The sequence below is a fragment of the Leucoraja erinacea genome, chromosome 31 (genome assembly GCF_028641065.1).
Source record: "Leucoraja erinacea ecotype New England chromosome 31, Leri_hhj_1, whole genome shotgun sequence".
NCBI classification, from domain to species: Eukaryota; Metazoa; Chordata; class Chondrichthyes; order Rajiformes; family Rajidae; genus Leucoraja; species Leucoraja erinaceus.
In genome coordinates, this window is record NC_073407.1 from 21006906 (window position 1) to 21030511 (window position 23606).

The 23606-nt window shown below is 43.0% G+C and overlaps 1 protein-coding gene across 4 annotated transcripts in view; it reads right to left on the reverse strand.

Moving 5' to 3' along the window:
- The window catches only part of sec16a (SEC16 homolog A, endoplasmic reticulum export factor), a 49676-nt gene that overhangs the window by 3125 nt on the left and 22945 nt on the right, over positions 1 to 23606 (reverse strand). The window contains exons 7-28 of one of the 4 annotated variants that reach the window (XM_055660278.1): positions 22816 to 22990; positions 22373 to 22515; positions 21983 to 22044; positions 20297 to 20435; positions 18553 to 18792; positions 18330 to 18427; positions 17591 to 17672; positions 16942 to 17059; positions 16116 to 16227; positions 14814 to 14919; positions 14532 to 14672; positions 13726 to 13839; positions 13415 to 13625; positions 12288 to 12536; positions 11187 to 11287; positions 10014 to 10061; positions 8450 to 8629; positions 6758 to 6829; positions 5732 to 5788; positions 4340 to 4451; positions 2748 to 2882; positions 1997 to 2085 (exon numbers count right to left, since the gene is read on the reverse strand). In XM_055660278.1, the coding sequence (XP_055516253.1) occupies positions 1997 to 2085; positions 2748 to 2882; positions 4340 to 4451; positions 5732 to 5788; positions 6758 to 6829; positions 8450 to 8629; positions 10014 to 10061; positions 11187 to 11287; positions 12288 to 12536; positions 13415 to 13625; positions 13726 to 13839; positions 14532 to 14672; positions 14814 to 14919; positions 16116 to 16227; positions 16942 to 17059; positions 17591 to 17672; positions 18330 to 18427; positions 18553 to 18792; positions 20297 to 20435; positions 21983 to 22044; positions 22373 to 22515; positions 22816 to 22990 (2784 nt within the window). Of the gene's footprint in view, positions 1 to 1996; positions 2086 to 2747; positions 2883 to 4339; positions 4452 to 5731; positions 5789 to 6757; positions 6830 to 8449; positions 8630 to 10013; positions 10065 to 11186; positions 11288 to 12287; positions 12537 to 13414; positions 13626 to 13725; positions 13840 to 14531; positions 14673 to 14813; positions 14920 to 16115; positions 16228 to 16941; positions 17060 to 17590; positions 17673 to 18329; positions 18428 to 18552; positions 18793 to 20296; positions 20436 to 21982; positions 22045 to 22372; positions 22516 to 22815; positions 22991 to 23606 lie in introns of all 4 variants that reach the window. The other 3 variants (XM_055660277.1, XM_055660279.1, XM_055660280.1) reach the window with 3 other exon arrangements.

Below are 23606 nucleotides of genomic sequence, written 5' to 3' on the forward strand. Positions count from 1 at the left end.
AGGTTGAAAAGACTAGGCTTGTATTCACTGGAGTTTAGAAGGAATGTGGAATTCCCTGCCACAGAGGGAAGTGGAGGCCAAATCACTGGATGGATTTAAGAGAGAGTTAGAGCTCTCGAGGCAGGTGGAATCAAGGGATATGGGGAGAAGGTAGGCACGGGTTATTGATAGGGGACGATTAGCCATGATCGCCATGAATGAAGGTGCTGGATCGAAGGGCCGAATGGCCTCCTCCTGCACCTATTATAACCAATTACGTTTTTTTTGAAGTGTAGTCACTGCTGTATTGGCCGGCATGCCGCAGATTGTAATGGTACTAACAGATGGGAAGAAGCATTACAGTGGGTTACACTCATCCAACAAAACCGCCATGGGTTCAAGAACCATTTGAGACACAAGCTTGTAATCTATGGCAGTTCTCTGTGCAGGGCTGGAGGATTACAAAGCCAAAAATACTATCTATTGGATCAGATCTTAGAGGTCAAACCACCAGCCCTCAGGGGTCATAAAAGGTACAAGTGTTATGTGAAAAGTTCAGTGTGCTGGCCAGTGCTCATCTCTCAGTCAACATGAGCAGCTTATCCGGAAACGATCTCCCTTCTGTCTATGTGTGTTCAAAAACATTCAAAAACAAACTTCACTGATAAAACCCAAATCTCAAAAATCTTTGTCCCCAAACAATATGGAGGGCACTGTATGGGATGAGCAGGTGATAGTTGGGGCAAGTACTGTAAAAATATTTTAAAAGACATTTGGACAGGTGCATGGATAGAAAAGGTTTTAGGGGGATATGGGCCAAACACAGCCTGGTGGGCCAAGCATAGATGGAGCATCTTGGTCAGCATTAGCACTTTGGGCTGAAGGGCCAGTTTCCATCCTGTATGACTATGACTTGAAGTGCTCGGGCTCAGTGAACCAATATTTGGAATTTAGAAAAAGGGAAAGCCATCCATACGAAAAATTGGTTGCCATCTTGTTTTTCTTCCTTCAATCTGTACATAGAGTTGAGCAGCATGGAAACGGGTCCTTTTGCCTGCCTTGCCCATGCTGACCAAGTTGCCATATGGGACTGTCACATTTGCATGCATGGCTCTCTGAACCTTTCCTATCCATGCATCTGTAAAATTGTATTTTAAAAGTAATTGTATCCATAGCTTCTCCTGGCAGCTTATTCCAGATATAGACTACCCTCCGAGTGAAAGCGTTGGCCCCAAGGGCCCTCTTAAATTTTACCCCTCTTACCTGAAGCCTATGCCCTCTGGTTTTAGAAACCTCTATCCTGGGAAAAAGGCTGTGAGCATTCACCTTATTCATGGCCCTCATGATCTTATCCATTTTGATAAGGTCATCCTTTCCATTTTCTGTTACTGAAGGCATCTACTAGTTTAGGTTTATTGTACAGAGGCAAAGAGGAAGATACAGAGCGCAGAATATAGTTCAGGTTTGTAGTGCATCAGTTGAACAGTTTCATGGTTGGGTGTGTATAAGATTCCTCTAGATTTCATTATTTTTATTTCAGGGGAAACGTCTACACTGAATATTATAATGTTGGTCCTCAACCTTTATGGATGTGCAGAGCTGAGCAGATATAGGAGTGATTCACAGAGACAAGTTATGTACTGGCTTCAATCACCCGAAGGTTGGCAGAACTGGGTGAACACAGAAAAGACTTGAGTTGTAAGGAGAAAGGAGACAACTTTCAGATAAGATAATTCTCGAGCCTAAATCACCCTGCTGGTACTGCACAACACCACGAGACAAGGTTTGCACTTTCACAGCCACGAGAAGACATCTGGTTCAGTAGGAGCCTGTACCAGTGAGACAAAGTATCCAAAACATAGAGGGGGGGGGGGGTCACACAACATATTAATGGTAATGGAACACAAATAATGAATTTATCAAGATCTTAATAATTATGAAAGGTTGCCCAGATTGAGAAGACCAAAATCTGTATTTTTTAAATAATCAGCAATAAATCCAATAGACAATTTAGTACCTGGGCCTGTAAATTAGCCTCAGAGTTCATCTGCTCCATGGACTGTGGAATCTCTGCTGGACCTCCTTCAGGAGGCAGAGTCCCCTCTCCTGCAAAAATGGCAAACAGGGGCATTAATTTAGTTCTGCACGCACAGAGGCCTAGATAGTTTGAAGAGTGGTTTAAACCACAATGCCAGGGTGGCAACAAAACAAACATGTGAATATTAGTAGCCGAGTAAGAAAGTAGAAGCAATGAACCCATGCATGGACCCTTATACGTCAGAGGACTTTTGACAATTAATAAACACTCTCCAAGCTATTCTACTTCTCAATTGGGTATGGGCAGTATGATCAAATTAGAGTAAATATGGGGTTCAAGATGATTATCCTGTGCAGCAGAGCTAGACAGGGCTGAGGGAAAAATATGAAATGTAGGTATTAGTCAAATGAGTGCAAAATATACCATGGGAATCTTATTGTAAAGTAGGCAAGTTGTCATGTCATGGGCCAATACTTAACTCTCAACTAACAATAAAAACATTTATTATTTTTTTGTTTCTGGAATAGTTTTTTTTGCTACATTTAATGCAAGAAACACTGCAACCAAACAATAACCAACTTATTTTATTTGCTGTAAATCGCGGACCTGTCCAATATATGGTCATGAAAAGATGCAAGCATTTATTGGGAAACCCCAGTATTTCTGGGCTGCAAAGGTAGAACCAAAATATCCAAACAGTAACAAGAATACAACATAGAATGTATCATACCTGGTACCGGCACGAAGAAGTTGGTGGGGATAGGCATTGGTGCGAGGGGGGCAAAGAGGTCTACCGGAGGTGGGAGACCCCCATTTGCTCGGGGTCCACTGGGATTGAGTACATCCACATAACGAGCTTTTGTACCTATTGTTGGGGAGGGAGAGAGGGAAGAAAGGAGAAAATTCATTGAGCAGTGCTCAAATAGAGATACTTCTCTGAATACAATGGGAACATTTTCTAAATGGCAAGAAATCCAGATCTGTAGAAGCACATCATTTAAACTTTAGGGATTCACATAAAATATTAAAAAACAGTGTCCAGGAAATGAAATTGAAATAAACTGGCTAATAGAAAACAAAATGAGAGGGAAATCATCCACGATAATATTGAACTGCCAAATTAAGTCTTTTGCTTTTAATTTACTAAAGAGGCTCCAAGGGTCACTGAACCAAAATATCAACAGGACAGGCAGCATTGTGCAGAGAAACAGTTGAATTTCTCCAATGTTCTGTTCTTATGATGGAATTTACTGTTAGAGGAAGTGTTGTTCTGTTGTACAGAAAGAGAGCAGCACAAGAGGTATAACAGAATTAGAGCAAGGTCATTGTAGGAGGCAAAATATATAATAGTGAAAATCTACATCCCAAATCTCTAAAATGCAGAGTGCCTTCGCGTTGTTTGGAGTCTTTCAAGTCTGAGATGAATGCTGGTTGTTGACTATCAAGAATCCAGGAATATAGAGAAAAAGATGGGCAAATGAATTTGAACCACAGATCAAACCAAATCTAACTGAAAGCAAAGCAGTGAACGGCCTTCTCTTCCTCCTGTCTTCCAAAAGAACAGTGACCAAGTGTTCATTGTTAGCCCGAGGGCAACCACGGGTTTGGACGTTGGCAGTACATGTATACTGAACCACTGACACTATGATACCATCAGTGGAATTAAGACAGTATCAAAAAGTCACAATTCTACATAAATGTGGGTTGAGAGTATTTCTGCTATTTAAATGTGAAAGATCCCTTGGCAGAGAATTCTCCTGTATCCTTTTCTCCCCTTTAGGAGCAGCATACCTACCAATGCTGCTGTCTTAGTTGTCTTAGTCAGGTTGGACCCCGACCTCCACTGTCTGTGTGGCATTTGCACACTCTTCCCGAGACCAAGTGGTTTTTCCCCCGAGGGTGCTTCAGTTTCCTCCCAGTTTAAAAATGTGCAGATTGTTAGGTTAATTGGAGCTGTAAATTGCCCCCCCCCCCCAGTGAGTAGCTGATGGTACAATCTGGGGTGTTGATGGGAAAGCGAGGAGAGTAACATGGTAGGGTAGGATTAGCCTAAATTGGTGTTTGATGGGCAATGTAGACTCAGACAGTTTCTTTCTGTGCTGTCTCTACCCACCCTGTCCAAACACAAACCCCTCATCAGGGGCTCCATTTAGACAAAAGTGCCTGCCAGATTTCTTGCATAGCATCAACAAATACACTTCAAAAGTACTTCATTGGTTAAGTATGTTAGGCATCTGAACAGTATATTTTGTGCAGAAATGGGAGTTAACTAATTCGGTTTGCCTAAGACAGTGGAAAAGAGTTCCTCGCCCAAAATCTCACCTGCTTTCCTGGAGAATCTGTTGACAGATGGATGGCCACCGAAGGACATTGGATTTGAACCCGAGGGAAGGCCAGCCATGGGTAGGCTTGGCGGCGGTGGGAGAGGTTTGCTCTGCAAAAATAAAAGTAACAAAGTGTTAATTATTAGCAACCTCCAACTCGCTTCAAACTCCAAGTGTGGGAAATACTGGTTAAATTAGTTCTCCCATTCTAGGCTGTGCCATATGATTCAACAAATTCACGACTCCTCTGGGAGCGGATCGGGCATCAGATGTCAGAACCTGAAGCCCTGCCCCCGATACTGCACCGATGGACTTTGGCAGGTCACCGCCATCAAAGGCCTTTTTCAACCGTGTCCAACAAATCTTAGGACAGATCGCCCTCGAGTAAATAAACTCTGCAGTTTGTGGATAGTGATCGTCAGCAGGATCGACGCTTTCCCATATCCTGCACTCAACTACCATCATTAAATGGCAACAAGTGCAGGACCCTGCTTGATTTTCCATTTCCACACTATTTCCTCCCGCAGTGCGAATATTAAAAACTAAATGGCCTGTCCCACTTGGCCATCATTTGCGCGTCACGCAGATGGCGAGCGAAGATTTTGTACATCACAACATCCTGCGACGCCGCGCGTCACTGCCTATGTCATCACGCACTATGCGTGCATAAGGCGCACCATGCACGCCTCACGTGCGTGTCATGACAAGCGCTTCGTGACGCGTAAATTATGTCACGTAAATTACTCGCAAGTGAAGGCCAAGTGGGACAGGCCGTTAAGATTCCTCGGATCATTCATTCATGACACCATCTACATGGTTTGAATATCCATTCACATCACACCATGAGCTGTGGGAATTCAATTTAAACGGGTATCATAAAGCCCATCTAGATTACTGACAACTGCAGGGAAGATTCCTTGCCATCCTTGCCAGCTGTGAACATATAATTTCAATCCAACGCTATTGTGGTTGAAGGAAAGAACTGCAGTTGCTGGTTTAAATCAAAGGTAGACACATAATGCTGGAGTAACTCACTGGGACAGGCATCATCTCTGGAGAAAAGGAATGGCAACAAGAGCAGGACCCAGCTTGATTTTCCATTTCCCTGGCCCATTGACACACAGTCAAGTGCAAGATCCACTCTCATTCCTCACCCATTCCTTCTCTCCGGAGATGCTGCCTGTCCCGGTGAGTTACTCCAGCATTTTGTGTCTACCTTCGATTTAAACCAGCATCTGCAGTTTTTTCCTACACACCATCATGGTTGATTTCTACTTACCTGCTGAAGCTACCATTGAATAAAACTATGAGCAGCATTGCAAGGTAGCAGCAATGCCCACATCACAAAATGGAATAAAGGTACTCGGCAGAGTAATTTCTGCACGCTTACCTCTTCCTCTGGTTCATTCATGTTCACCCATCGCTGCCTCTTCTCATCCCACACAATCTAGGCATAAGACAGGAGGCAAATAGTTCAGATCTCATGCCCCAACCTAAAGGCTCACTGTAGTACAGGGTAAACAACCCCCCTTGTGTATCTGACACCCAGCAGACATGTTTAGGTGTGGAGAATTCTGCTCAAATACACATGTCCTTGCCCAACTGACAAACATTCGTAGCAAAAAGGAAGTTTTGAGGAAGAACGTAAAACTACAATCGACACCATCAAGTAAAAATGATTCAGCAAGTCAAATACCAGTCGAGTGTTCCCTCAGAGAGACCACTCCCATCCTCAAGACCATCTTCTAAGGCAGTCTTTCTCTCAAGTTAGAAGATGACTTGCTTTCACTGAGGAAGAGAGGCTACTTGTGCGCCATTTCTTATACCTTGCGATAGACATTGCAAACCAGGTGGCAAGCAGTCTTGAGGGTGAAATCTTGGCCCCATGGCAGGGATGCCCATGATGATAGGAGACAGATGCACAGACTTTGCAAACCTAGTCAGATGGACACATACCAGGTACACACTGGTGCAATCTGGCCATCCACCGAATGCTTATCAACAAACTCTTTCACACATTCCTTTCCTCAATTCCCCTCCATCTCTCTTCTTCCCTGTCCCCCTCCCCCCCCCGCCCCCCCACCACCAATCATCTCCGTCTGCCTCTTTGGGTGCCTCGGTCTCCCCACTCATTGATCCTCGTCCCTCTCTGCTGGACAACCGACTTCCCTTTTCTGCCCCTCTCAATTCTCACATCCTCGCTCTGTCTCTGCCGTTCCCAGCTCCGCCTGGGTCGTTCCTATAGACAATTGCCCTTCCCACACACCCAACGTCAATCCCAAAAAATGCACCACACAAAGCCTGCTGCTTAGCCCAGAGTATCATGACCTTTTCTTGAGGACCTCAGCAGAATCGCCATCATCCATCTATCTCCCCTCCCCACTCTCACCACTTCACTGCCTGGACAAGCACTCACCGATTTATTTTTGTCATCTGGTAAATGGGCTTCATTCTTCTTGCTGGACCGTAACCAGCTTAGCCACCCACCCTGAGGCACAGAGAAAAACCAAAATGAGTGTCTTTTTAAAAGGAATTTATTTTTAATTCCCTGCCTAAGGAGGAGGGAGAGGCAGCAGTCTCACCAACTGTGTCAAGTAAACATGCCTACATTTTCGTCACCTTAGCCGGCATGGGTCAACCTACTTTCAAATTCATTAGAAAAGATTACTGCCCAACTTTACAGCCAGCAGGACCAGAACCGTATACCAATATACCAATGCAGCAACAGTTGATACCACAACACCTGCCACCTCTGTCCCCGAACAAGTGTTCAATTCTTAGACTCAATGAACACCCACACCAGCAGATCATTTTGAGACGGGTACACAATTAGAATGCTATTGAACTCTTGTCCTCAAAGCAAACACATTGTGGATTTAGTTCATCCAAAGAAGTGTAGCGAAGGGAAGTGGAAAACAAATGCAATTCGTGTACGGGTCATGAAGTTTGCGCTTAAGGAGGGAAGGCAAGGAGAAGAAACACTACTCCATTTTGCTGTACCCCATTAGGAACTTTTGATTGATTTCCAGGTTCCTGAAATCAAAAATGCTCCATTCCCAGAAACAATTCACTGCAACCTACAATTACAAGAAAGGCCCGAAGACAGAGTAGAGAGTAGACCATCTTAATAGTATTCATATTCATAGATAATATAATTCCTATTGCCAACTGAATGTAATACTAGGAAAGGGTGCCATGCATGGCAGGGAGCAACACTCCATCCTCCTGGGCGGATTCCCTCGGCTACAGCAAGCTCGCAGCTGCCCCTCTCCCTGCACCCCCCCCCCCCCCCCCCCCCCCCCCCCCCCCCACCCACCACCTTGGGACATGTAGCCGTGAAGACAAACACGATGCAACAAACAAATAAATAGAATACCATCTCAATGCTCCCATTCTGACCTGGAAGTAAAGGCCCTTTGTTGGTGGTGACCATCTGCCTCATTGTTGCCACCTCTCTGCCCGTTCCAGTCAAAGATTAGTTGCATTTGCATCGTCTACATTTTCAGAACATAAGTTGTGCAAACAAACAAATTCCAAGCTTCCCTCTGGATACCGACTAGTAGAAATAGTTTATCCTTTATTCGTTCCATTAAAATCATCAACATTTTCTTCTCGGGAACAACGTGCAATTCCTCAATGGCTGCTGCAAGAACTGTAGGGCATCGAGGCCGCTGTGACCACTGCAATGCCAACCTTGCCACTTCCAACCCACGGAAACAAACTGTTGGGGATATTCTGGAGGATGTGGAGAAATATGCGTTTTAGGTCAATGACTGCAGCTGATGCAGAAAAAGTGTCAAGAGTGGGTTAGGGGCAGAGAGGTCGAAGGTCTGTGCCTATTTGGAGATCAAGGGTGTCTAGGTGACAATGCTTTCTAGACCAACGACTAGTTTGTTGTAGTTTGTCTTTCTCCCTACATTACAATCGGTCTGAAGGGTCCTGACCTGAAACATCCACATCCACATCCTCCAGAGATGCTGCCTGATCCCTTGAGTTACTCCAGCATTGTGTCATTTTTTAAATCAGAGATGCTGCCTGTTCTGTTGGGTTACTCCAGCATAGTGTATTCTTTTGCCAAAGTATATAGCTGACTCAGTAGTCTTTTTACCTTTCCTTTTTTGCCCACTGGTTGCTCCCGTTTCGGTTCCTTCTTGCCCTCCTGACTGTTGCTGGCAACAACCTCTGGCTGGGGTGGAAGTGTCGGCTGGTTCGCCGCCGATCGATGCCTCTCCCGGCCCATGCTGTGATTGGATGACTCGGAGGTATTTCTCGAGCGTCTCCCGTATGGCTGAAACAAGACAGACCCGTGTCAAAGCAGCAGACGCCGTGGGGAAAAACACGAGGCAGCCCTCACCCAGATAGAAACCCAGCACTGAGCTCCTGCCTTCTAAACCAGAAACAATCCACAACTCAGCTGGCAAACCAGGAGGCATCCCAGTTTGAATGCGAGCCAGACTAATGCTTCAATCATCTGTCTCCGTCCATCTTCAACTCACTCCGTTGCACTTCACAACGGGAATTGTTCTCCTATATCCTTGAGAAAGTCCTGGGGGTTGTGTGAAAACTACTGGAATGTGATTGATAGATGTTTGCTGAGGAAAGGCAGGGCATTACAGAGCACTCAATCAACAAGCAGCTTCTTTTGTACGGAGGCATTAACCAAAATGGCCAACTTTGGAGTTTTGTATTACTGTTTTCCCCGTCTAGTGTCTAGATTTAGTATAGATAAGCTTGCTCTCTCTAGGATGATACAAAAACTCCTTTATCATGATATCACATGTCTATAAGTGTGTGTATGGTTTTTAGGAAATGCTGCGATGGGGCAGGATAAATCTCCTGCATGTATTTGATCAAGGATACTGGACTGAAACGCATTTAGATTACATGCCAAAAATTTAGCATCAATTTAATCTTCAAAAACACCAAGCTTGCTGGTGTGGGCAATGAAATCATCCAGTTTGTCAAGAATCTGCTGCTTAATCAGAGTTGGACAATTATTAAAAAGGTTACAACCAGCCCTGTTCATACCTGCCTCACTCAGCTTTAAAGTAAAGAATTGTAGCTTTCACCTCAGATCTCATTAAATATTTAGTGATGCTTCCCAGAGAGTGAGAAGCAGTGGGTCTGTAGAGGGGCGTCAACCCGAAACATCACAGATCCATGTTGTCCAGAGATGCTGCCTGACCTGCTGAGTTACTCCTGCTCTTTGCTAATTCCATCGGAGGGAATGTCAGATAAAGGTCAAAGAAGACAGGTGTACCAAAGTTATTAAGGTGCTGTACCACCGCATGGCATGGAAACTAGCACTGTCCCAGACTCGTTCACTTAGCAGAGGGATTAGCCCACTTCTGGCTGTATATCAATCAATGTGCCAAAATTACTGGCATGCCAAACTGGCCTTGAAATCAAGATCCACGAGCAACGATTCGTCAGCTAAGGAAGTGGCTTCAACAGCTAAGGATTGTGGATTCGTCACCCGAGGAAGAATGATTGTGGCTGCAAGTGTTGAAGGATAGATGGAAGAGAACGCTCGCACGTACGCAGAAGAACGTACGCACAAGGCAGAGCACAAGAGAGTGGCCGAGGCAGAGAGAACCTTCACCAAGCACGCACCAGTCTGAGGGGAATAGAAGCACCAAGAACCGTAACACCGAGAGTCAGGAATTGCGTACCATGTGCAAAGATGACTGAGACGCTGACCTTGATCTTCTTCCCGGGGCCTGCTTCAGACACAAACGTTCAGCGGTGTTAACCACTACAAGGACATTGAAATAAGCTTACCTTCACATTTAGGTCCCCTCACATGATGACTAGGGCTGCAACTTATGGGGACAGGACATAGCTAATGACCTTGGAGGACATTGTGCATTCCACAGTTAAAGACTTGCCGAGTTTCTTGCATGATAAATGGCCATTAGAAACGGTACAGCACTGGCTGTGGGCTAAATCTCAGAGCCTTTAGGACATGGGGAGCAGAAGTCTATTTAGCCCACGTTCCTTGCTGAAATTTATGCTCCACTTGAGCCACTTTCTGCCTTTCCTCAATTTTACAGTGCAACTTGTTTTTCCTGCTCCCGCCTAAATGCAGTTTCAACTACTCCCTACAGTAACAAATTCTACATTCACACCACCCAAAGTTTTAATAAACATGGCCCTGGAGATAGCAGATGTACACGGTTGTCATCTTCAAAAGATTCACCGACTTTTCAACAGTTCCCATGAATGGAAAGTGGCAAATATGTCACCACTCTTCAAAAATCAAAGAACGAAAGCAAGAGAGAAAATGAGGCACAACAAAGTCCGACATTAATAAAAGGAAGTTGCAATAGGAAAATCAGAAAAGAAGAACAGGAGCGAGTAGGCAGAGACTAATAATAGGACCGACTACAGGACCCAATAGAACACGTCCACATGGTTCCCCCTCATCTCGTGTGTAACCAGACATCAACTACTGGGAGAATTTAGCAAAAAACAACAATTTAAAATAGTGCAATGCTTTTTTTTTTTCCAGTAAGATAGATTATGCTAACAAACTGAATGGCTCCAAAGTCATGGGATCTAGGGCACACTACACACACAGTACTATATCATAAACTGCCAGCTTTGATTATTCTTCCCTAGACTCCAAGGATAATAGCACTATACATGCATTCAAGATCAGCAAGCAAACTGTCAACACAATGCTAGGAAAAGGAGCAAATAAGGTGGTCTTCTACACGGAGAATAGGGGAGGGTTTCACATTGTTCAATGCCACACCTGCAACAGTACAGGATAAGACCAGCACATTTACCCAGTAACATTTGAAATGAATGATTATTTGGAGATTAGAACCTAGCTGCCTTACCATTTTGGCCATTTGATCATAGAAATCCTGCTGCCCGGCTTCCCCAAAGCTGTGTCTTTTTGGCGATATTTGGTGATTGATGGAATTCATGTCTGGAGATCCTGAGAAAGGGGACACAGGAAGATGGAAGTTTTGTCATGCCATCAAGATTTGATTTCTCCGATAACCATAGAAATAATTGCAAGAGACCATTTGCTCTCAGAACTCTTAATTAATCCTTAATTAATCCTAAATTGAAAAATCTCAAAAAGCAAATTTGTTCCTAATGGTCGAGTTAACATCCATCCGCCAACAGGATTTTAAAATTTTGTCATCAGGTACGGACAGCATTTATTACCAGTCCTTAACCTGCCACTGGAAATTATGTATCAACCACATTGATGAGTGTGGAAGCATAAATAGTAAGGATAGAAGACTTGCTTCCCTGAAGGACATCTGTGAATCAAACGTTGTTTTAAAAAAAGTTTTCACTGACCATGAGACTAGTTTTTTCAAATAAAAATCCAAATCTATTGCTTGCATTGAAAATTCCCCATCTTGGCAGCACCTTGGCATAGCTGCTGCTCCGCAGTGCCAGAAACACAGGCTGGCTGACCTGACCTCAAATGCTGTCTGTGTGGAGTTTGTATGTTCTCCCTGTGACCACATGGAGGTACTACAGTTTGTCAATTCACTGGCCTCCAAATTGCCTCTAATGTGCAAGGAGTGGATCAGAAAGTGGAATAACACACAACTAGTGTGAACGGGTGATCGATGGTTAGTGTGGACTCTGTGGGCCGATGGGCCCGTTTCCATGCTGTATCGCTAAATTCTCAGCAGCAGAGGTAGAAGAACTCGTTGCTTGTCCAAACTTGCTATTTTTAGACAATTAAATCATTAAAGTTTTGCCGGGGTGATGTTGCCCACATAAATTGGATGAAGCATTTCATTAGACAAACACAATTGCATTTCAATAAATATTTACACGTTGTGAAAGCGGCTACAAATACACCTTGTACCCCGAGTACTGTCAAGTTAATGAGTTCCCAACGCAGTTTAGATGCCCTATTACCTGTTGCAATACTAGTACCCCCACCCATATATCTGCCGCTTTGCACTAACCTGCATTGACGTGAACCTGTTCTTGCACAGTGGGCAGAGGCTCTACCGAGGGTCCAGGCGGAGGCCCGGACAATCCTGGAGAGAAGGGGCCTTTCAACAGATCGCAAGGTTGCCTGAAAGCAGAGTTGGGCGATTGTCCTGGAAAGCCAGGTGAACTATGAGTGGGCGAATACAGCGGAACGGGGCCATCAGTTACAGACTGTGAGGGTGGGGCTGCCATCAACCTCCCATCCAGTACCGCGTGAGGAGCTACAAGAAAAACAAAGCAAATAGGAGCAAACACAGGAAAAGGCAAAGATGATCCAATGTGGAAGCTGTAACAAAAGGAACAGGGGCCCATCATTCTAGTTTATTCTTCACGACTTCATTCCCCGCCTCGATTACACAAACAGTAATAAACTCGTTGAGATGGAAAGATAGATCAGCCATGATTGAATGACGAAGTAGACTTGATGGGCCCCAATTCTGCTCCTATAATTTATGAAACTCTGCTGAACAAAAATCCATAATCTCAGTTCTGATTTATTCATTATTAACACCATTTCAGGGGAGACAAGTTAAAATGTTCACGAGTGTGGAAAATCTTACACATTATCACACCCAAGGAATCTCTCCGAAGCTGGGGGTCATCAATTCAATTTCAATGATCACAAGCTATTTAGATACGAGGCAATCAACATATATTCTCTCACTGAGAGAAATTCCTTGAGGCTCGGTGAGGGTCAGGGGATGAATGACATGGCCAAGCCCGATTGTCCTTTGAGGTGACAACAATGTTATTGCTGTCTACACTGTGAAGACTGTAGACTTCACACCACTGAAGTCTGTGGTCTCTCAAGGAGGCAGCTCCAGGATTGTGGAGCAACAACGAAACAGTGCCATATAATAATGCAACTTTCGAGGGAAAGTTAAGGTGAACATGCTAACCACTGCAATTTGCAAGCGAATTAAATAGTATAAGATGCATTTAAATAGGACGACAGAATGATGAGAGATGCTGAAAGTGCAAGGTGAATGAAGCAGGTAGCAACTTTTATTCAGCTTTGATACCAGTACAAAGGGGTTCAATGTAATTTTGTAGGTGAAACGTAGAAAAATATGGGCCATGTTTTGTACTTTTCAGATACCTGCTGGCATGAGCTGAACTCCAGGCACTTCTGTCGATCCTGCATCTGGTACAAAAGATGTCATCAGTGGGTTCTCCATTCTTGTGACCTCCTCCTGGGAGCCAGTGGGAAGCTCTTCAGCGTGGTGCACCTGGTCATACTCTGAACTAGGGGTGCTGGAGCAGAATGGCTGTGGAGTGGCTCTGCCTGACCCACATACAAAGCCACCATCCTGGAGAAAGAACAAGAAGGTAGAGATCTGGTGAGCGGAAAGATCAGGGAACTAGGAAAAAAAAAAAAGGTGGCAGCAGTGCCCAAAGATCGAATCTCACCTTTATCTGGATTTCAATTTGTCTGAGCTGTTGAATCCAATCTGGCTCCATTTGCAACTCCTGTTCAGATCTTTCCTTCGACTGAGGGTCAGAGAATCGCAGCTGAGAGGAAATCTTTTGGAGCACAATGAGACCAAATAGTGATGGGAGAAGGGGGAAGAGAAAAGAAAGAGTATTAATATAATCAAATTAATACAATTAATAAATCCTGTTATATAACTGCTCTTGGTTTTTACCAGAGTGCCAACCGCTCATCTCAAATGACCTCCCATTGAACTGATTTGCTGAGTTTAATTTCCAATCATGTGTAAACTGGAGTCACCCATAGGCTGTAGCTGCTTTTTACTTCATGGATATGAAACTTTAAAGTGGAGAGGCAAAGTTTAAAGGAGTGGTGCAGGGCAATATTTTGCAGAGATGGAGTTGATGGTATCTGTCCGGTAGGATGAGATGATGCCTGCAGTGTCAGTAGCATACGAAAGGGCAGTGATCACTGCTGCTTGTAATTACATGGACTTCGCAGAAAATGCTCATTCAGCTCAGAAGGGTCACCAGGCTGTTTATCCTTTACACGCTATTCCCATCTTTCTGCATGTCACCTGACTGGCATAATCTTGCATTCATTTCTCTAGTTTTATATATTTTCCCCTTAAATGCATCCTATTTTTTTTGGACATTTTCACTTCTCTCCGGTAAAGTTCCACTCAAATTTTTCATTGTGTTTATCTTACATTCATGGCCCTTTGGCTTCTGGCAGAGACATGTTTTTGAAAAACATATTTACATTCTACAGTCAATTATCCTACCTGAATGAGCTGTCCCAATAAGACGTGTGAATAATAGGCTGGATTCCTGAGGATGGTTCTTGAAATGACTTCACAATAGTGAAAAGCTTGTGCCGCCAAGCCCATCTCAGCCAGTCGACATGCGTAAATGAATTTAAACACCTAAGAGGTTGAAACAAAGTTCACCTTACAAAAGCAAGTAGTCAAACCACGACAAATTGTCATTTTCAAGTTACAAGGAGCTTTGTATGTGGGGGGGAGGATTTTGGGGAGAGCGTAAACATAACTTCAAGTTTCTCATACCTGAAAGTTGGGAAGAAAGCATGTTTGGCTGCCCAATGCCTGTGCGTACTCGTATGCCTCTGTGCGCTGGATGGCTTCATTTGAAGCAAATTTCAGAAATGACCAACTGAAAGTAAAATCAAATTTTTCAGAACATAATCTGAAAACTGCCGTTTGATGTAGTCATTATTAAATTACTGCTGTTTTTGGTTCTGCCACATCCCAGACTGAAAATTGAACACCAAGCAAATGGCCATCCTTATTAGGACCAGTTAATATCCCACACAAAAGCATGCTCAAGATCCTAGCCCACTCCTGGATCTGGAGTGGAGTGTTGTGCACTAGTGCTGCAGCCACTCTATAAGGTCGCCACTGGGAAAGATTGCTCCTTTTTGTAAAATAAATTAAATTAAAGCCGTGTCCTCACATTGGACTATTCTGAGGAACAGCAAGGGGGCTCTTTTCCAGATCAATGTTTTTCATTCAACCACCCGAGATGATTACATTTTAGTTCTTGCTCTGACTATTTAGCTGCCATGTTCATTGACTTGATGGCTCAGACATGTAGGAGAAACGCCACATAAATACTTGAAGCTCATCTGCAATAACGCGTCAGCAAACCAGTATTACAATCACAGAACTGTACTGTATTTATTACCGCGAAGAGCGGACGTTGAAAAGACATCTAATACTCGTGGCCTAGCATTTCACAGCCAAGTGAAAGAGCAATGTGTTGAAACTACGATTATACGCAGGGCATACGACCAACTGTCTAACAAAGCCTCGCCAAGTCCCACTGGGAGATCCAGCTCTCCTCAGGTGGCTTCTCTTGTCAGCATGACAAAGCTATTCTCCATATCAGAAATCTTACACATGCCAAAAATACCAGGTTTCAGATTTGATTTCACACTTGCAGCCCAGATATGGCACATCTTGTAGCATTTTTTTTCTCTGAATTAGAGAACCGCTGATTTGCTGCACGCAGTTAAAACACAATCTGGGCAAACAAATCCTGTGTAATACTGAAGGAGTTTCAACTGTGGAAGACGCAGGTTTTTGTGGCAAGGGGTGGACAAGAAATGACCACCCCCCTCACCCCTTGCTGGAAGTGCAGAAGGAAATTGCCCCTGGGGTTCCCGCCTAACATTTATCAAAATGCCACCAAAACATATCCTCTCATTCATTTTTTTCCCTTACGATTTGCTATGCATAAGATGGCTAGTACATTTATAAGAGAACACCCCAGTCTGGGATTTCAAGGAGTTAAAGTTAATGAGTTGCTTCTTACCTGGCTAGTAAATACAAGACATTACACCAGCTCACCTGTGATTTGAACCAATCAGAACGAGTTTTGTAGATTTTCTAGTGTATACTCCAAATCCAACCTGTGCCATCAGGTAACAGAAATGAGAAGCATCTAATAATCCCTTGACAGCTACAAGGAAAGAGGACAACGGATGTTAACATTGTCTTCATACCTTCATTCAGCCCCTGAAACCTACTTTGCCATTTCATGAGAATAAGCTCAACCCACATTTCCCCACAATATAAAGTGCTGGAAGAACTCAGTGAGTCGGACTACATCTGTGGAGGGAACGGATAGGCGACGTTTCGTCCATGAACCCTTCTTCAGAGTCTGAAGACTGTCGATCCAAAACATCATTTATCTGTTCCTTCCACAGATGCTGACTGACCCGTCGACTTCCTCCAGTACTTTGTGTTTCCAGCATCTGTGGTTCTTTGTCGCGATTTAGCCACCTTAATTCCACAAACCTCCATGACACCCAAACCACAGATAAATCTCATGAACATTACAATTACCTCCCCCACCAACCTCACTACATTTTTTGAAGAGGATACCAGATTTCTCTACACATTGTACGGAAATGGATTCAATGTACTAAATGGATTGAAGTATTTTTGCACTCTTCAAATAAACATTATTAGACTTGTTTACAAGCATGGAAGGACTATTGGGATTGTTTTCATTCGTTGGCTAGCTTAACTCTTTGACTTTATGTATCACCATCAAAAGGGTTGAAAAACATCACTTTTTAGGAAGCAATTAAAAGATGGCTCCCATGGAAAAAGGAGAAAATGGTGGAGGGGGAATTAAGCATCATTATTTTCAGATACTCCTAGAACATACCAAGCGTATCTCCCATGGTGGTGATGGTTCTTCTGTCCAAGTCTGGTCCGTTGGAAAGGTTGGACAGCACCATGGCAAGGTGGGGCCGCCAGTCTCCCCACTTCTCTTCTCCACAACACTGAAAGGGGAAAAATAAGCAAGAGACAGGCATGTTACAGGCTAGAAATGTCTTAACGTTACTGAGATTCCTGATCTATGAACAACTGTACTGCACTACAGTGGGTTGGCAATCAAGACTTGGGAAGAGCGGGGAGTATGGAAAGCCGATAATATTTTCTTCAATAGGCAGTTCTTAGTACTGCTCAATGATAAAATATTTCACTTTTCATTGTGCCATTTCATTGAAAGCAGTGTCAGTATGTCCGGTTGGGTTCTCCGGGATCTCCGGTTTCCTCCCACACCTCAAAGATGTAACGGTTTGTAAATTAATTGGCTTGGTATAATTGTATATTGTCCCTAGTGTGTGTAGGATAATGCAAGTGTGCGGGGATCGCTGTTCGGTGCAGACTTGGTGGGCCGTAGGGCCTGTTTCCGCGTTGTATCTCACAACTAAACGCAACTTACTTTCTCCAGAGATAAGTGTTGGATGAGTCAGTGCTGATAGTTTAAAAAATAAAAAAATCGATTGAAAAGTAGAAATCAGACTCACCGTTGCTGCAGCTGGCATGCGGCCTGACATCAACTGGTACACTGTCTGCAGAGGATCATTGATGGGTAGGCTATTGGCAAACCTACAAAGAACAAAGCTTAACTTATTAGACACTATATTATATTGGGTAGGATTTCCTAAGGATAAAACATCAGGGCATATCAAGATGACAGAAGGCAAGGTGCAATTTATTTCCAGCTCCCCTGTTCTGAAGGACAGGGCAGGGTCAATTGAGGACAATTCTGTTCTATCATTCCTTAAGCCAGAACAGTTGCGATATACCATGCATCAGCCCAAGACTTCACCCCAGATAAGGACTGTTAATAGACCACTCATCTTCGCGGGTAACCATTGAGCCCAACCCATGACCAGAGATCTGGATAGCATTCTAGAGCATAAACACATAGTGGATTCTGCCACTTCACTGCTAAATACTTTGTCAAATGCCCAGGAATCCACTGGGCCAGGCAAAGTCTATTCATACATTCAGATTTTGCTGATGTTGCTTTAGTAAATGATTCACTTATGAGAATGGTGTGAAATTAAGGTCCTTGAGGTTTTGTTCAAATACATACTTGACCAATAATATTAGTCATCTAGCAACTTTTCCAGTAGTCTAAAACTCGACATGATATTGCAAACGTGATCTACACAAATTTAGCTTTACTACTGCTTTGTAATTCTAATCGTGCACCAAAGATACATGGGAATTTTGGACAATATTGAACGGAGACCCTACCTGGTCATGACCTTTGCATGCGTCCGATTGTCCATTTTGCTGGCCAGTAAGAGAGCGTGACCCCACAGACCATGCTTCATTGCAGATTCCAGGGCATCCTGCAAACACATCTCGTTCAACAAGGAATACATGTCACATTGCCCAATCTCCTCCCCCCCCCTCCAACATTCCCATTGGAACCAGTGCCAGCCCATCAAGGAGATTTGAAGATCTGATAAATTACCTTCTTGCGGCCAAAGAGGAGCAATTCCCGGAAACGCTCGGTGTCCTTGCTGGTACACTCTGTCACAATGTTGTCAAGGAAGCTGTCAGTAAGGAGAGAGGCGCAGGACTCATCCTCTGCACGCGGAACCAGGTCGTTGTTGAAGTCAATCAGATTGGCTTCATTTGGCGATTTGCCAGGAAGCCAGACGGATCGATGTTCCCGCAGCAGGAGCTCAGCAATGTCTGTACCAATCACTGTCTGCAATGCACAATGATGCCAAGAAACACTTTCATTTACAATCCCAACAAAATGCAAACAGAAAACTTGCTTTAAGCTTTGATCTTTGTGGTACTCAATGGTTATGGAACTGCAGCCAGTGGGCATTCAATATCATCAACTCCCTAGAAGTAAGAGGGAAATGGAAATAAAATGTACACATAGCATGTTCCCAAACTCAGCACATTCCTATTGGCAATTTACAAACAAATAAATGCAGTACATAGAATCCTGCACACACGAGATTTCATGCACTGTATTAATTATTGGATAAAATAATATTTCAGAGATGTTGGCTAAGGCATAAATATTAATCTGCCACACTAGGAAGTCTCGAAGTACATGTTAATTTCTGCAGATGGATGCGAGAATTACCAGGAAACATTTCACCCTCGTCTATTGTAGCAATGTTACAAAATTTTGAGATTTAAAAAATCAAGTCTGCAATTTATCCCATCAGATAAAGCATAACAATAAGTTTAATTTGACACCAAATTCACTTTCATATCTCAAGTATTAAAAAAGTTATGACCATTTTCATACTCGGAAATTAGCATCTTGTTCCCTATTGATTTTCAATGGACATTACAAAAAAGCTGTGATCTTGGATAGTCAAACGCCCATTTCTTAAGGAAAGATTAACATTTTTAAATAGCCTAAGTGTCCAAAGATTATTCACAAATAATTCACAATATAACATGATTTTTATATCTAATTTACATTAATTTATAGGCCAAATGGAAGGAATTTAGTGTTCAATTGCTGTAAATAAATGCCCATTTAAATCGGCTTTCTAGTGGGTTCATGTGGAACGCGCTGGTTTAGAACGTTGACATAGCGCTGGATTAGTGCCCTCAAATGCCGAGAAAAATACTGCGGGATATAAAAAGCCCAAAATGAGCTACTCGCTATAGATAACTTGATATTCAGGGTTATATATATATGCCCCATTTAATGTAAAAATAAGGTACATACCTTTAATTGTTTGCTCTATAAAACCCTGGGGCTGCGAGAGGTTGCGGAATCAGACAGTAATTTTAAAACTATTAGAACTATATTATCGAGGCCTATAAAACTAATAATACCTTTTGCGACCGGGTCTTGCAGCGATTTTTCGTTAATGATTTACTATGCTGAACATGTGCGATTAGTACAGCCTAGTAAAAATCGCGTTTTAAACCCGCCCCCTCCAAACAGCGCCAAAATCGCCGACATGGCTGAGGGCAGATTCCTAATGACGATTCAGGTAGGTTTTGTAACATACCTATCTATTGTTGTACAGTCTATGCATACCACTGCCATCCCTTGTATATAATCAGTGCATGCGCAGAAAGAAATGAAATCTTAGTCCTACCCAGTTAAGAGGATCACATCACAGTGGAGGCATTAAATGCAAACCAGGCAATTGTTTATCAAGCATAAAGCAACCAATGCAAGTGAGATTACGTGGCTTCAATTCCAGAAAACTCATAAAATTCAGACTCACCCCATTTTGCCTACATAGCAGGACAATCAGGTCCCATAACAAGTTGGCCGACTCCTTGTCCAGTAGCTCTTCATTTCTTAAGCACTCTGTCGCCTTGTTTTGGGAAAAGGTGATGACATCAACTTTATGAGTCTCTTCCCTGAAACAAAATCAGATTGAACCTTCAACCTTTAAACTTCACTCAGCACAGCAATTATTTAATCAGGAGCAGTGCAGGAAGTTTAAGGAGTACAGTTAAATAGAGGCAACCTTGAGATGTGGATTGCGTAAAAGTGGAGGCAAATCAACATTGTGTATAAAGCCAGACAAAAATGCTGGAGAAACTCAGTGGGTGAGGCAGCATCTATGGAGCGAAGGAAATAGGCAACGTTTCGGGATGAAACGTTGCCTATTTCCTTCGCTCCATAGATGCTGCCTCACCCGCTGAGTTTCTCCAGCATTTTTGTCTACCTTTCGATTTTCCAGCATCTGCAATTCCTTCTTAAACATTGTGTACAAAGCTAACGCTTTCAGATTATTAGGATGTACTCTGATATCTTCTCCAGAGACTTGTATTGGGTTCTAGTTTTTCATTACATGTGTGAAAAATTAGGATAAAAGGTACAAAGTCGTGTTAAAAAGATTTTATAGATGGAAGTTAGAAGACCCAGCAAATTATGCAATAGGAATTGAGAGGAAGTGGTAAATCTCTAAAACAATGCATCAAATATAAAAACATTATTACAAATGATAACCATTGTTATGTATCTTAGAAGGACTGGGGGGGGGGGGGGGGGGGGGGAATGTGGAAATGTGGCCGTTCTGAAAAAGGCGAAAGTTTGTTTCAGTTACTGGGCCGGGAGCATGGCACTCCCAAATCCCAACTGAGGACACTGCGGTGCTGGCTTGAAGGGCCGAATGGCCTCCTCCTGCACCTATTTTCTATGTTTCTAAACACCTCAGCAGTGCTACATTAGCTTTGTTAAAGAGACATGCAAATCCATCATTCTGATGCTAATCTTTAACAACTCATACCGAGACGACTCTACAGTATTGTGGCTTGTATTTAAGTTTAGACAGTTGATGGTGATCTAATCAAACTAATTAAAATGATTAAGGAATTTTCTTCCCTGTAGTTACCCTGTTTAGGGGGGGGGGGGGGGGGGGATCATAACCAAGGGGAATCATAACACAAGTTTAATATTAGGGTTAGCCCATTTAGAAGCCAATTTCAAAAAGCACTTTGCACTAATTCTACAAATAGTTTGAATTATTAGGTAAGATTATGAAAAGGACAATTGGAAGTATGGCAAGAGCAACTGTGAAGCTTAAGGCTAAGACTAAGGTAGGACTTCTAGGCAAGGTGCACAGGAAAAAAGACTGGAAAGATAACTCCATGATCAAACTACAAAATCAAATTAATGTCACAAGTGTTAATCCTAAATAAAGGGTGTTATTCATGCATTTGTAATTTTTTTATAATAAAAAAATAATTTCAAATCTTCATTTTAAGTGAAACAATACAAACTTTTAATCATATTGTGTCTCTTCCATACCTCAAAATAGTTTACTTCTGGGACACGGGTCATTATGAAGACCTGCTAATTATACACAGACAAATTGACCAACTCTGTCAATTGCTGGTCCTGTGTCAGAACCAGCGTACAACCAAAATCTCTCTGGGAGGTGTGGAGTCAAGGAACTTACTTTGCTAATGGCCCTGGGAAGCTCCTCAACTCCTCCTGTTCAGGCATGTGCTGCAACATGGTCTGGAAGCAGAACAATACATGTCAGCGATGTAATCTAAGATAGTGAATTCTCCAGACAGATCAGCTACAATCAACAAGTATTCATTTTCGTCTCCCTCCTCAGATGCTGCACAATTTGTTGAATAGCTCGAACATTCTCCGTTTCAAGTTCAGACCCCCCAGTCTCAACAGATCCTTCTGTTTTACAGCCAGCACAATGATGTAATATTAACACACATGCTGGATGATCCAGAGGTATGAGCAGTAATGAAACAATCAGGCCAAAACAAAAGATATTATGAATGTTAGAAGAGTAGTCCTGATCCCTGCTATGTATAATCTATTGTACCTCCAGGCTGTGTATTTCAACCAGAGCTGGCTGGCCTTCTGAAGGCAGGTTGCTCAACACTTTCAGCAACTGCCCTCCAGGGCTAAACCGGACACAAAGATGAGGAACTGTAAATTTCTCTGGGGTCACAGGTCTTGGAGGAGCTGGTGGGAAAAAAAGGTTTTAATGCAAAGGATTGGCTCAAGCAAACTTTGGCTCATCTGTAGAAATCCCCATTTACAGCCCCTGACATCCCAACGGTATAGTAGCCTATAACTTACTCCCAGATATGTCATTAACCCTACACCAATCCCAGGTTTTCCACCATTTCACATAAAATTCCTTCAGTTTCGCTCCATACATTAACTTTGAGATTTCAGTTCGACATACCATGTCCCTGCTTGTCATTTTATGTGACTGTACGTATAGATTTGTTAAACAGGATTAAGTGTGGATGAACATACCCGTCTCCACAGGCTGCCAGCCTGTTTCTGCTGGGTATCCATATTGATAATCAGAATAGTTAGGTTGGACAGTGTTTTCTGAGTATTGCCCATATGTGTAATCGGCAGCGATGGTTGGCTGACTCGGTTGTTCAAAAGGGACAGCCAAATCCTGTTGACTCCTGTAAACCTGGCTCTACAGAGGATAAAGTCCAGTTAGAGGGCGAGGGATCATTTGCTTATTTTACAGACATGCATTGTTTTATTTTCATGCAATCCCACTGTAAGGTCTCCTGTCCAGAAACATAATGGAAACAAGATGTGCAAACACATCGTTCTGCAACTCTGTCATCCTGCCAAAGTACGTGGCAATGCAATCACTAGAAGGATCACACAGCAAAACAGTGAAGGCAGGAAAAATAATAATAATAATAAATAACAGGAGGTATATATATAACAAAAACTTATTTTAAGATTAAAAATTATTTTCATTAAAATAAGTGATGATCAACAAATGCACAAGAACCCTTGGAGATGGAGAGAGAAATAGACATCATCAAGCACAGCCTGCATCTGGATTCATTATCAATGGGGAAATTTAAAAAAAATGTTGTGCAGAAGACAAAAATCAACACATCTCAAACGTGAAACCCTCATGACAGCGCTTGACGCAGCAAGAAGATATGCTGTCTCACAGTGTCAGAGACCCGGTTCGATCCTGACCCCCTGCTGCTGTCTGTTTGAAGTTTGCACGTTCTCCCTGTAATCGAGTGTGCTTCCTCCGGGTGCACCGATTTCCTCCCACATCCCAA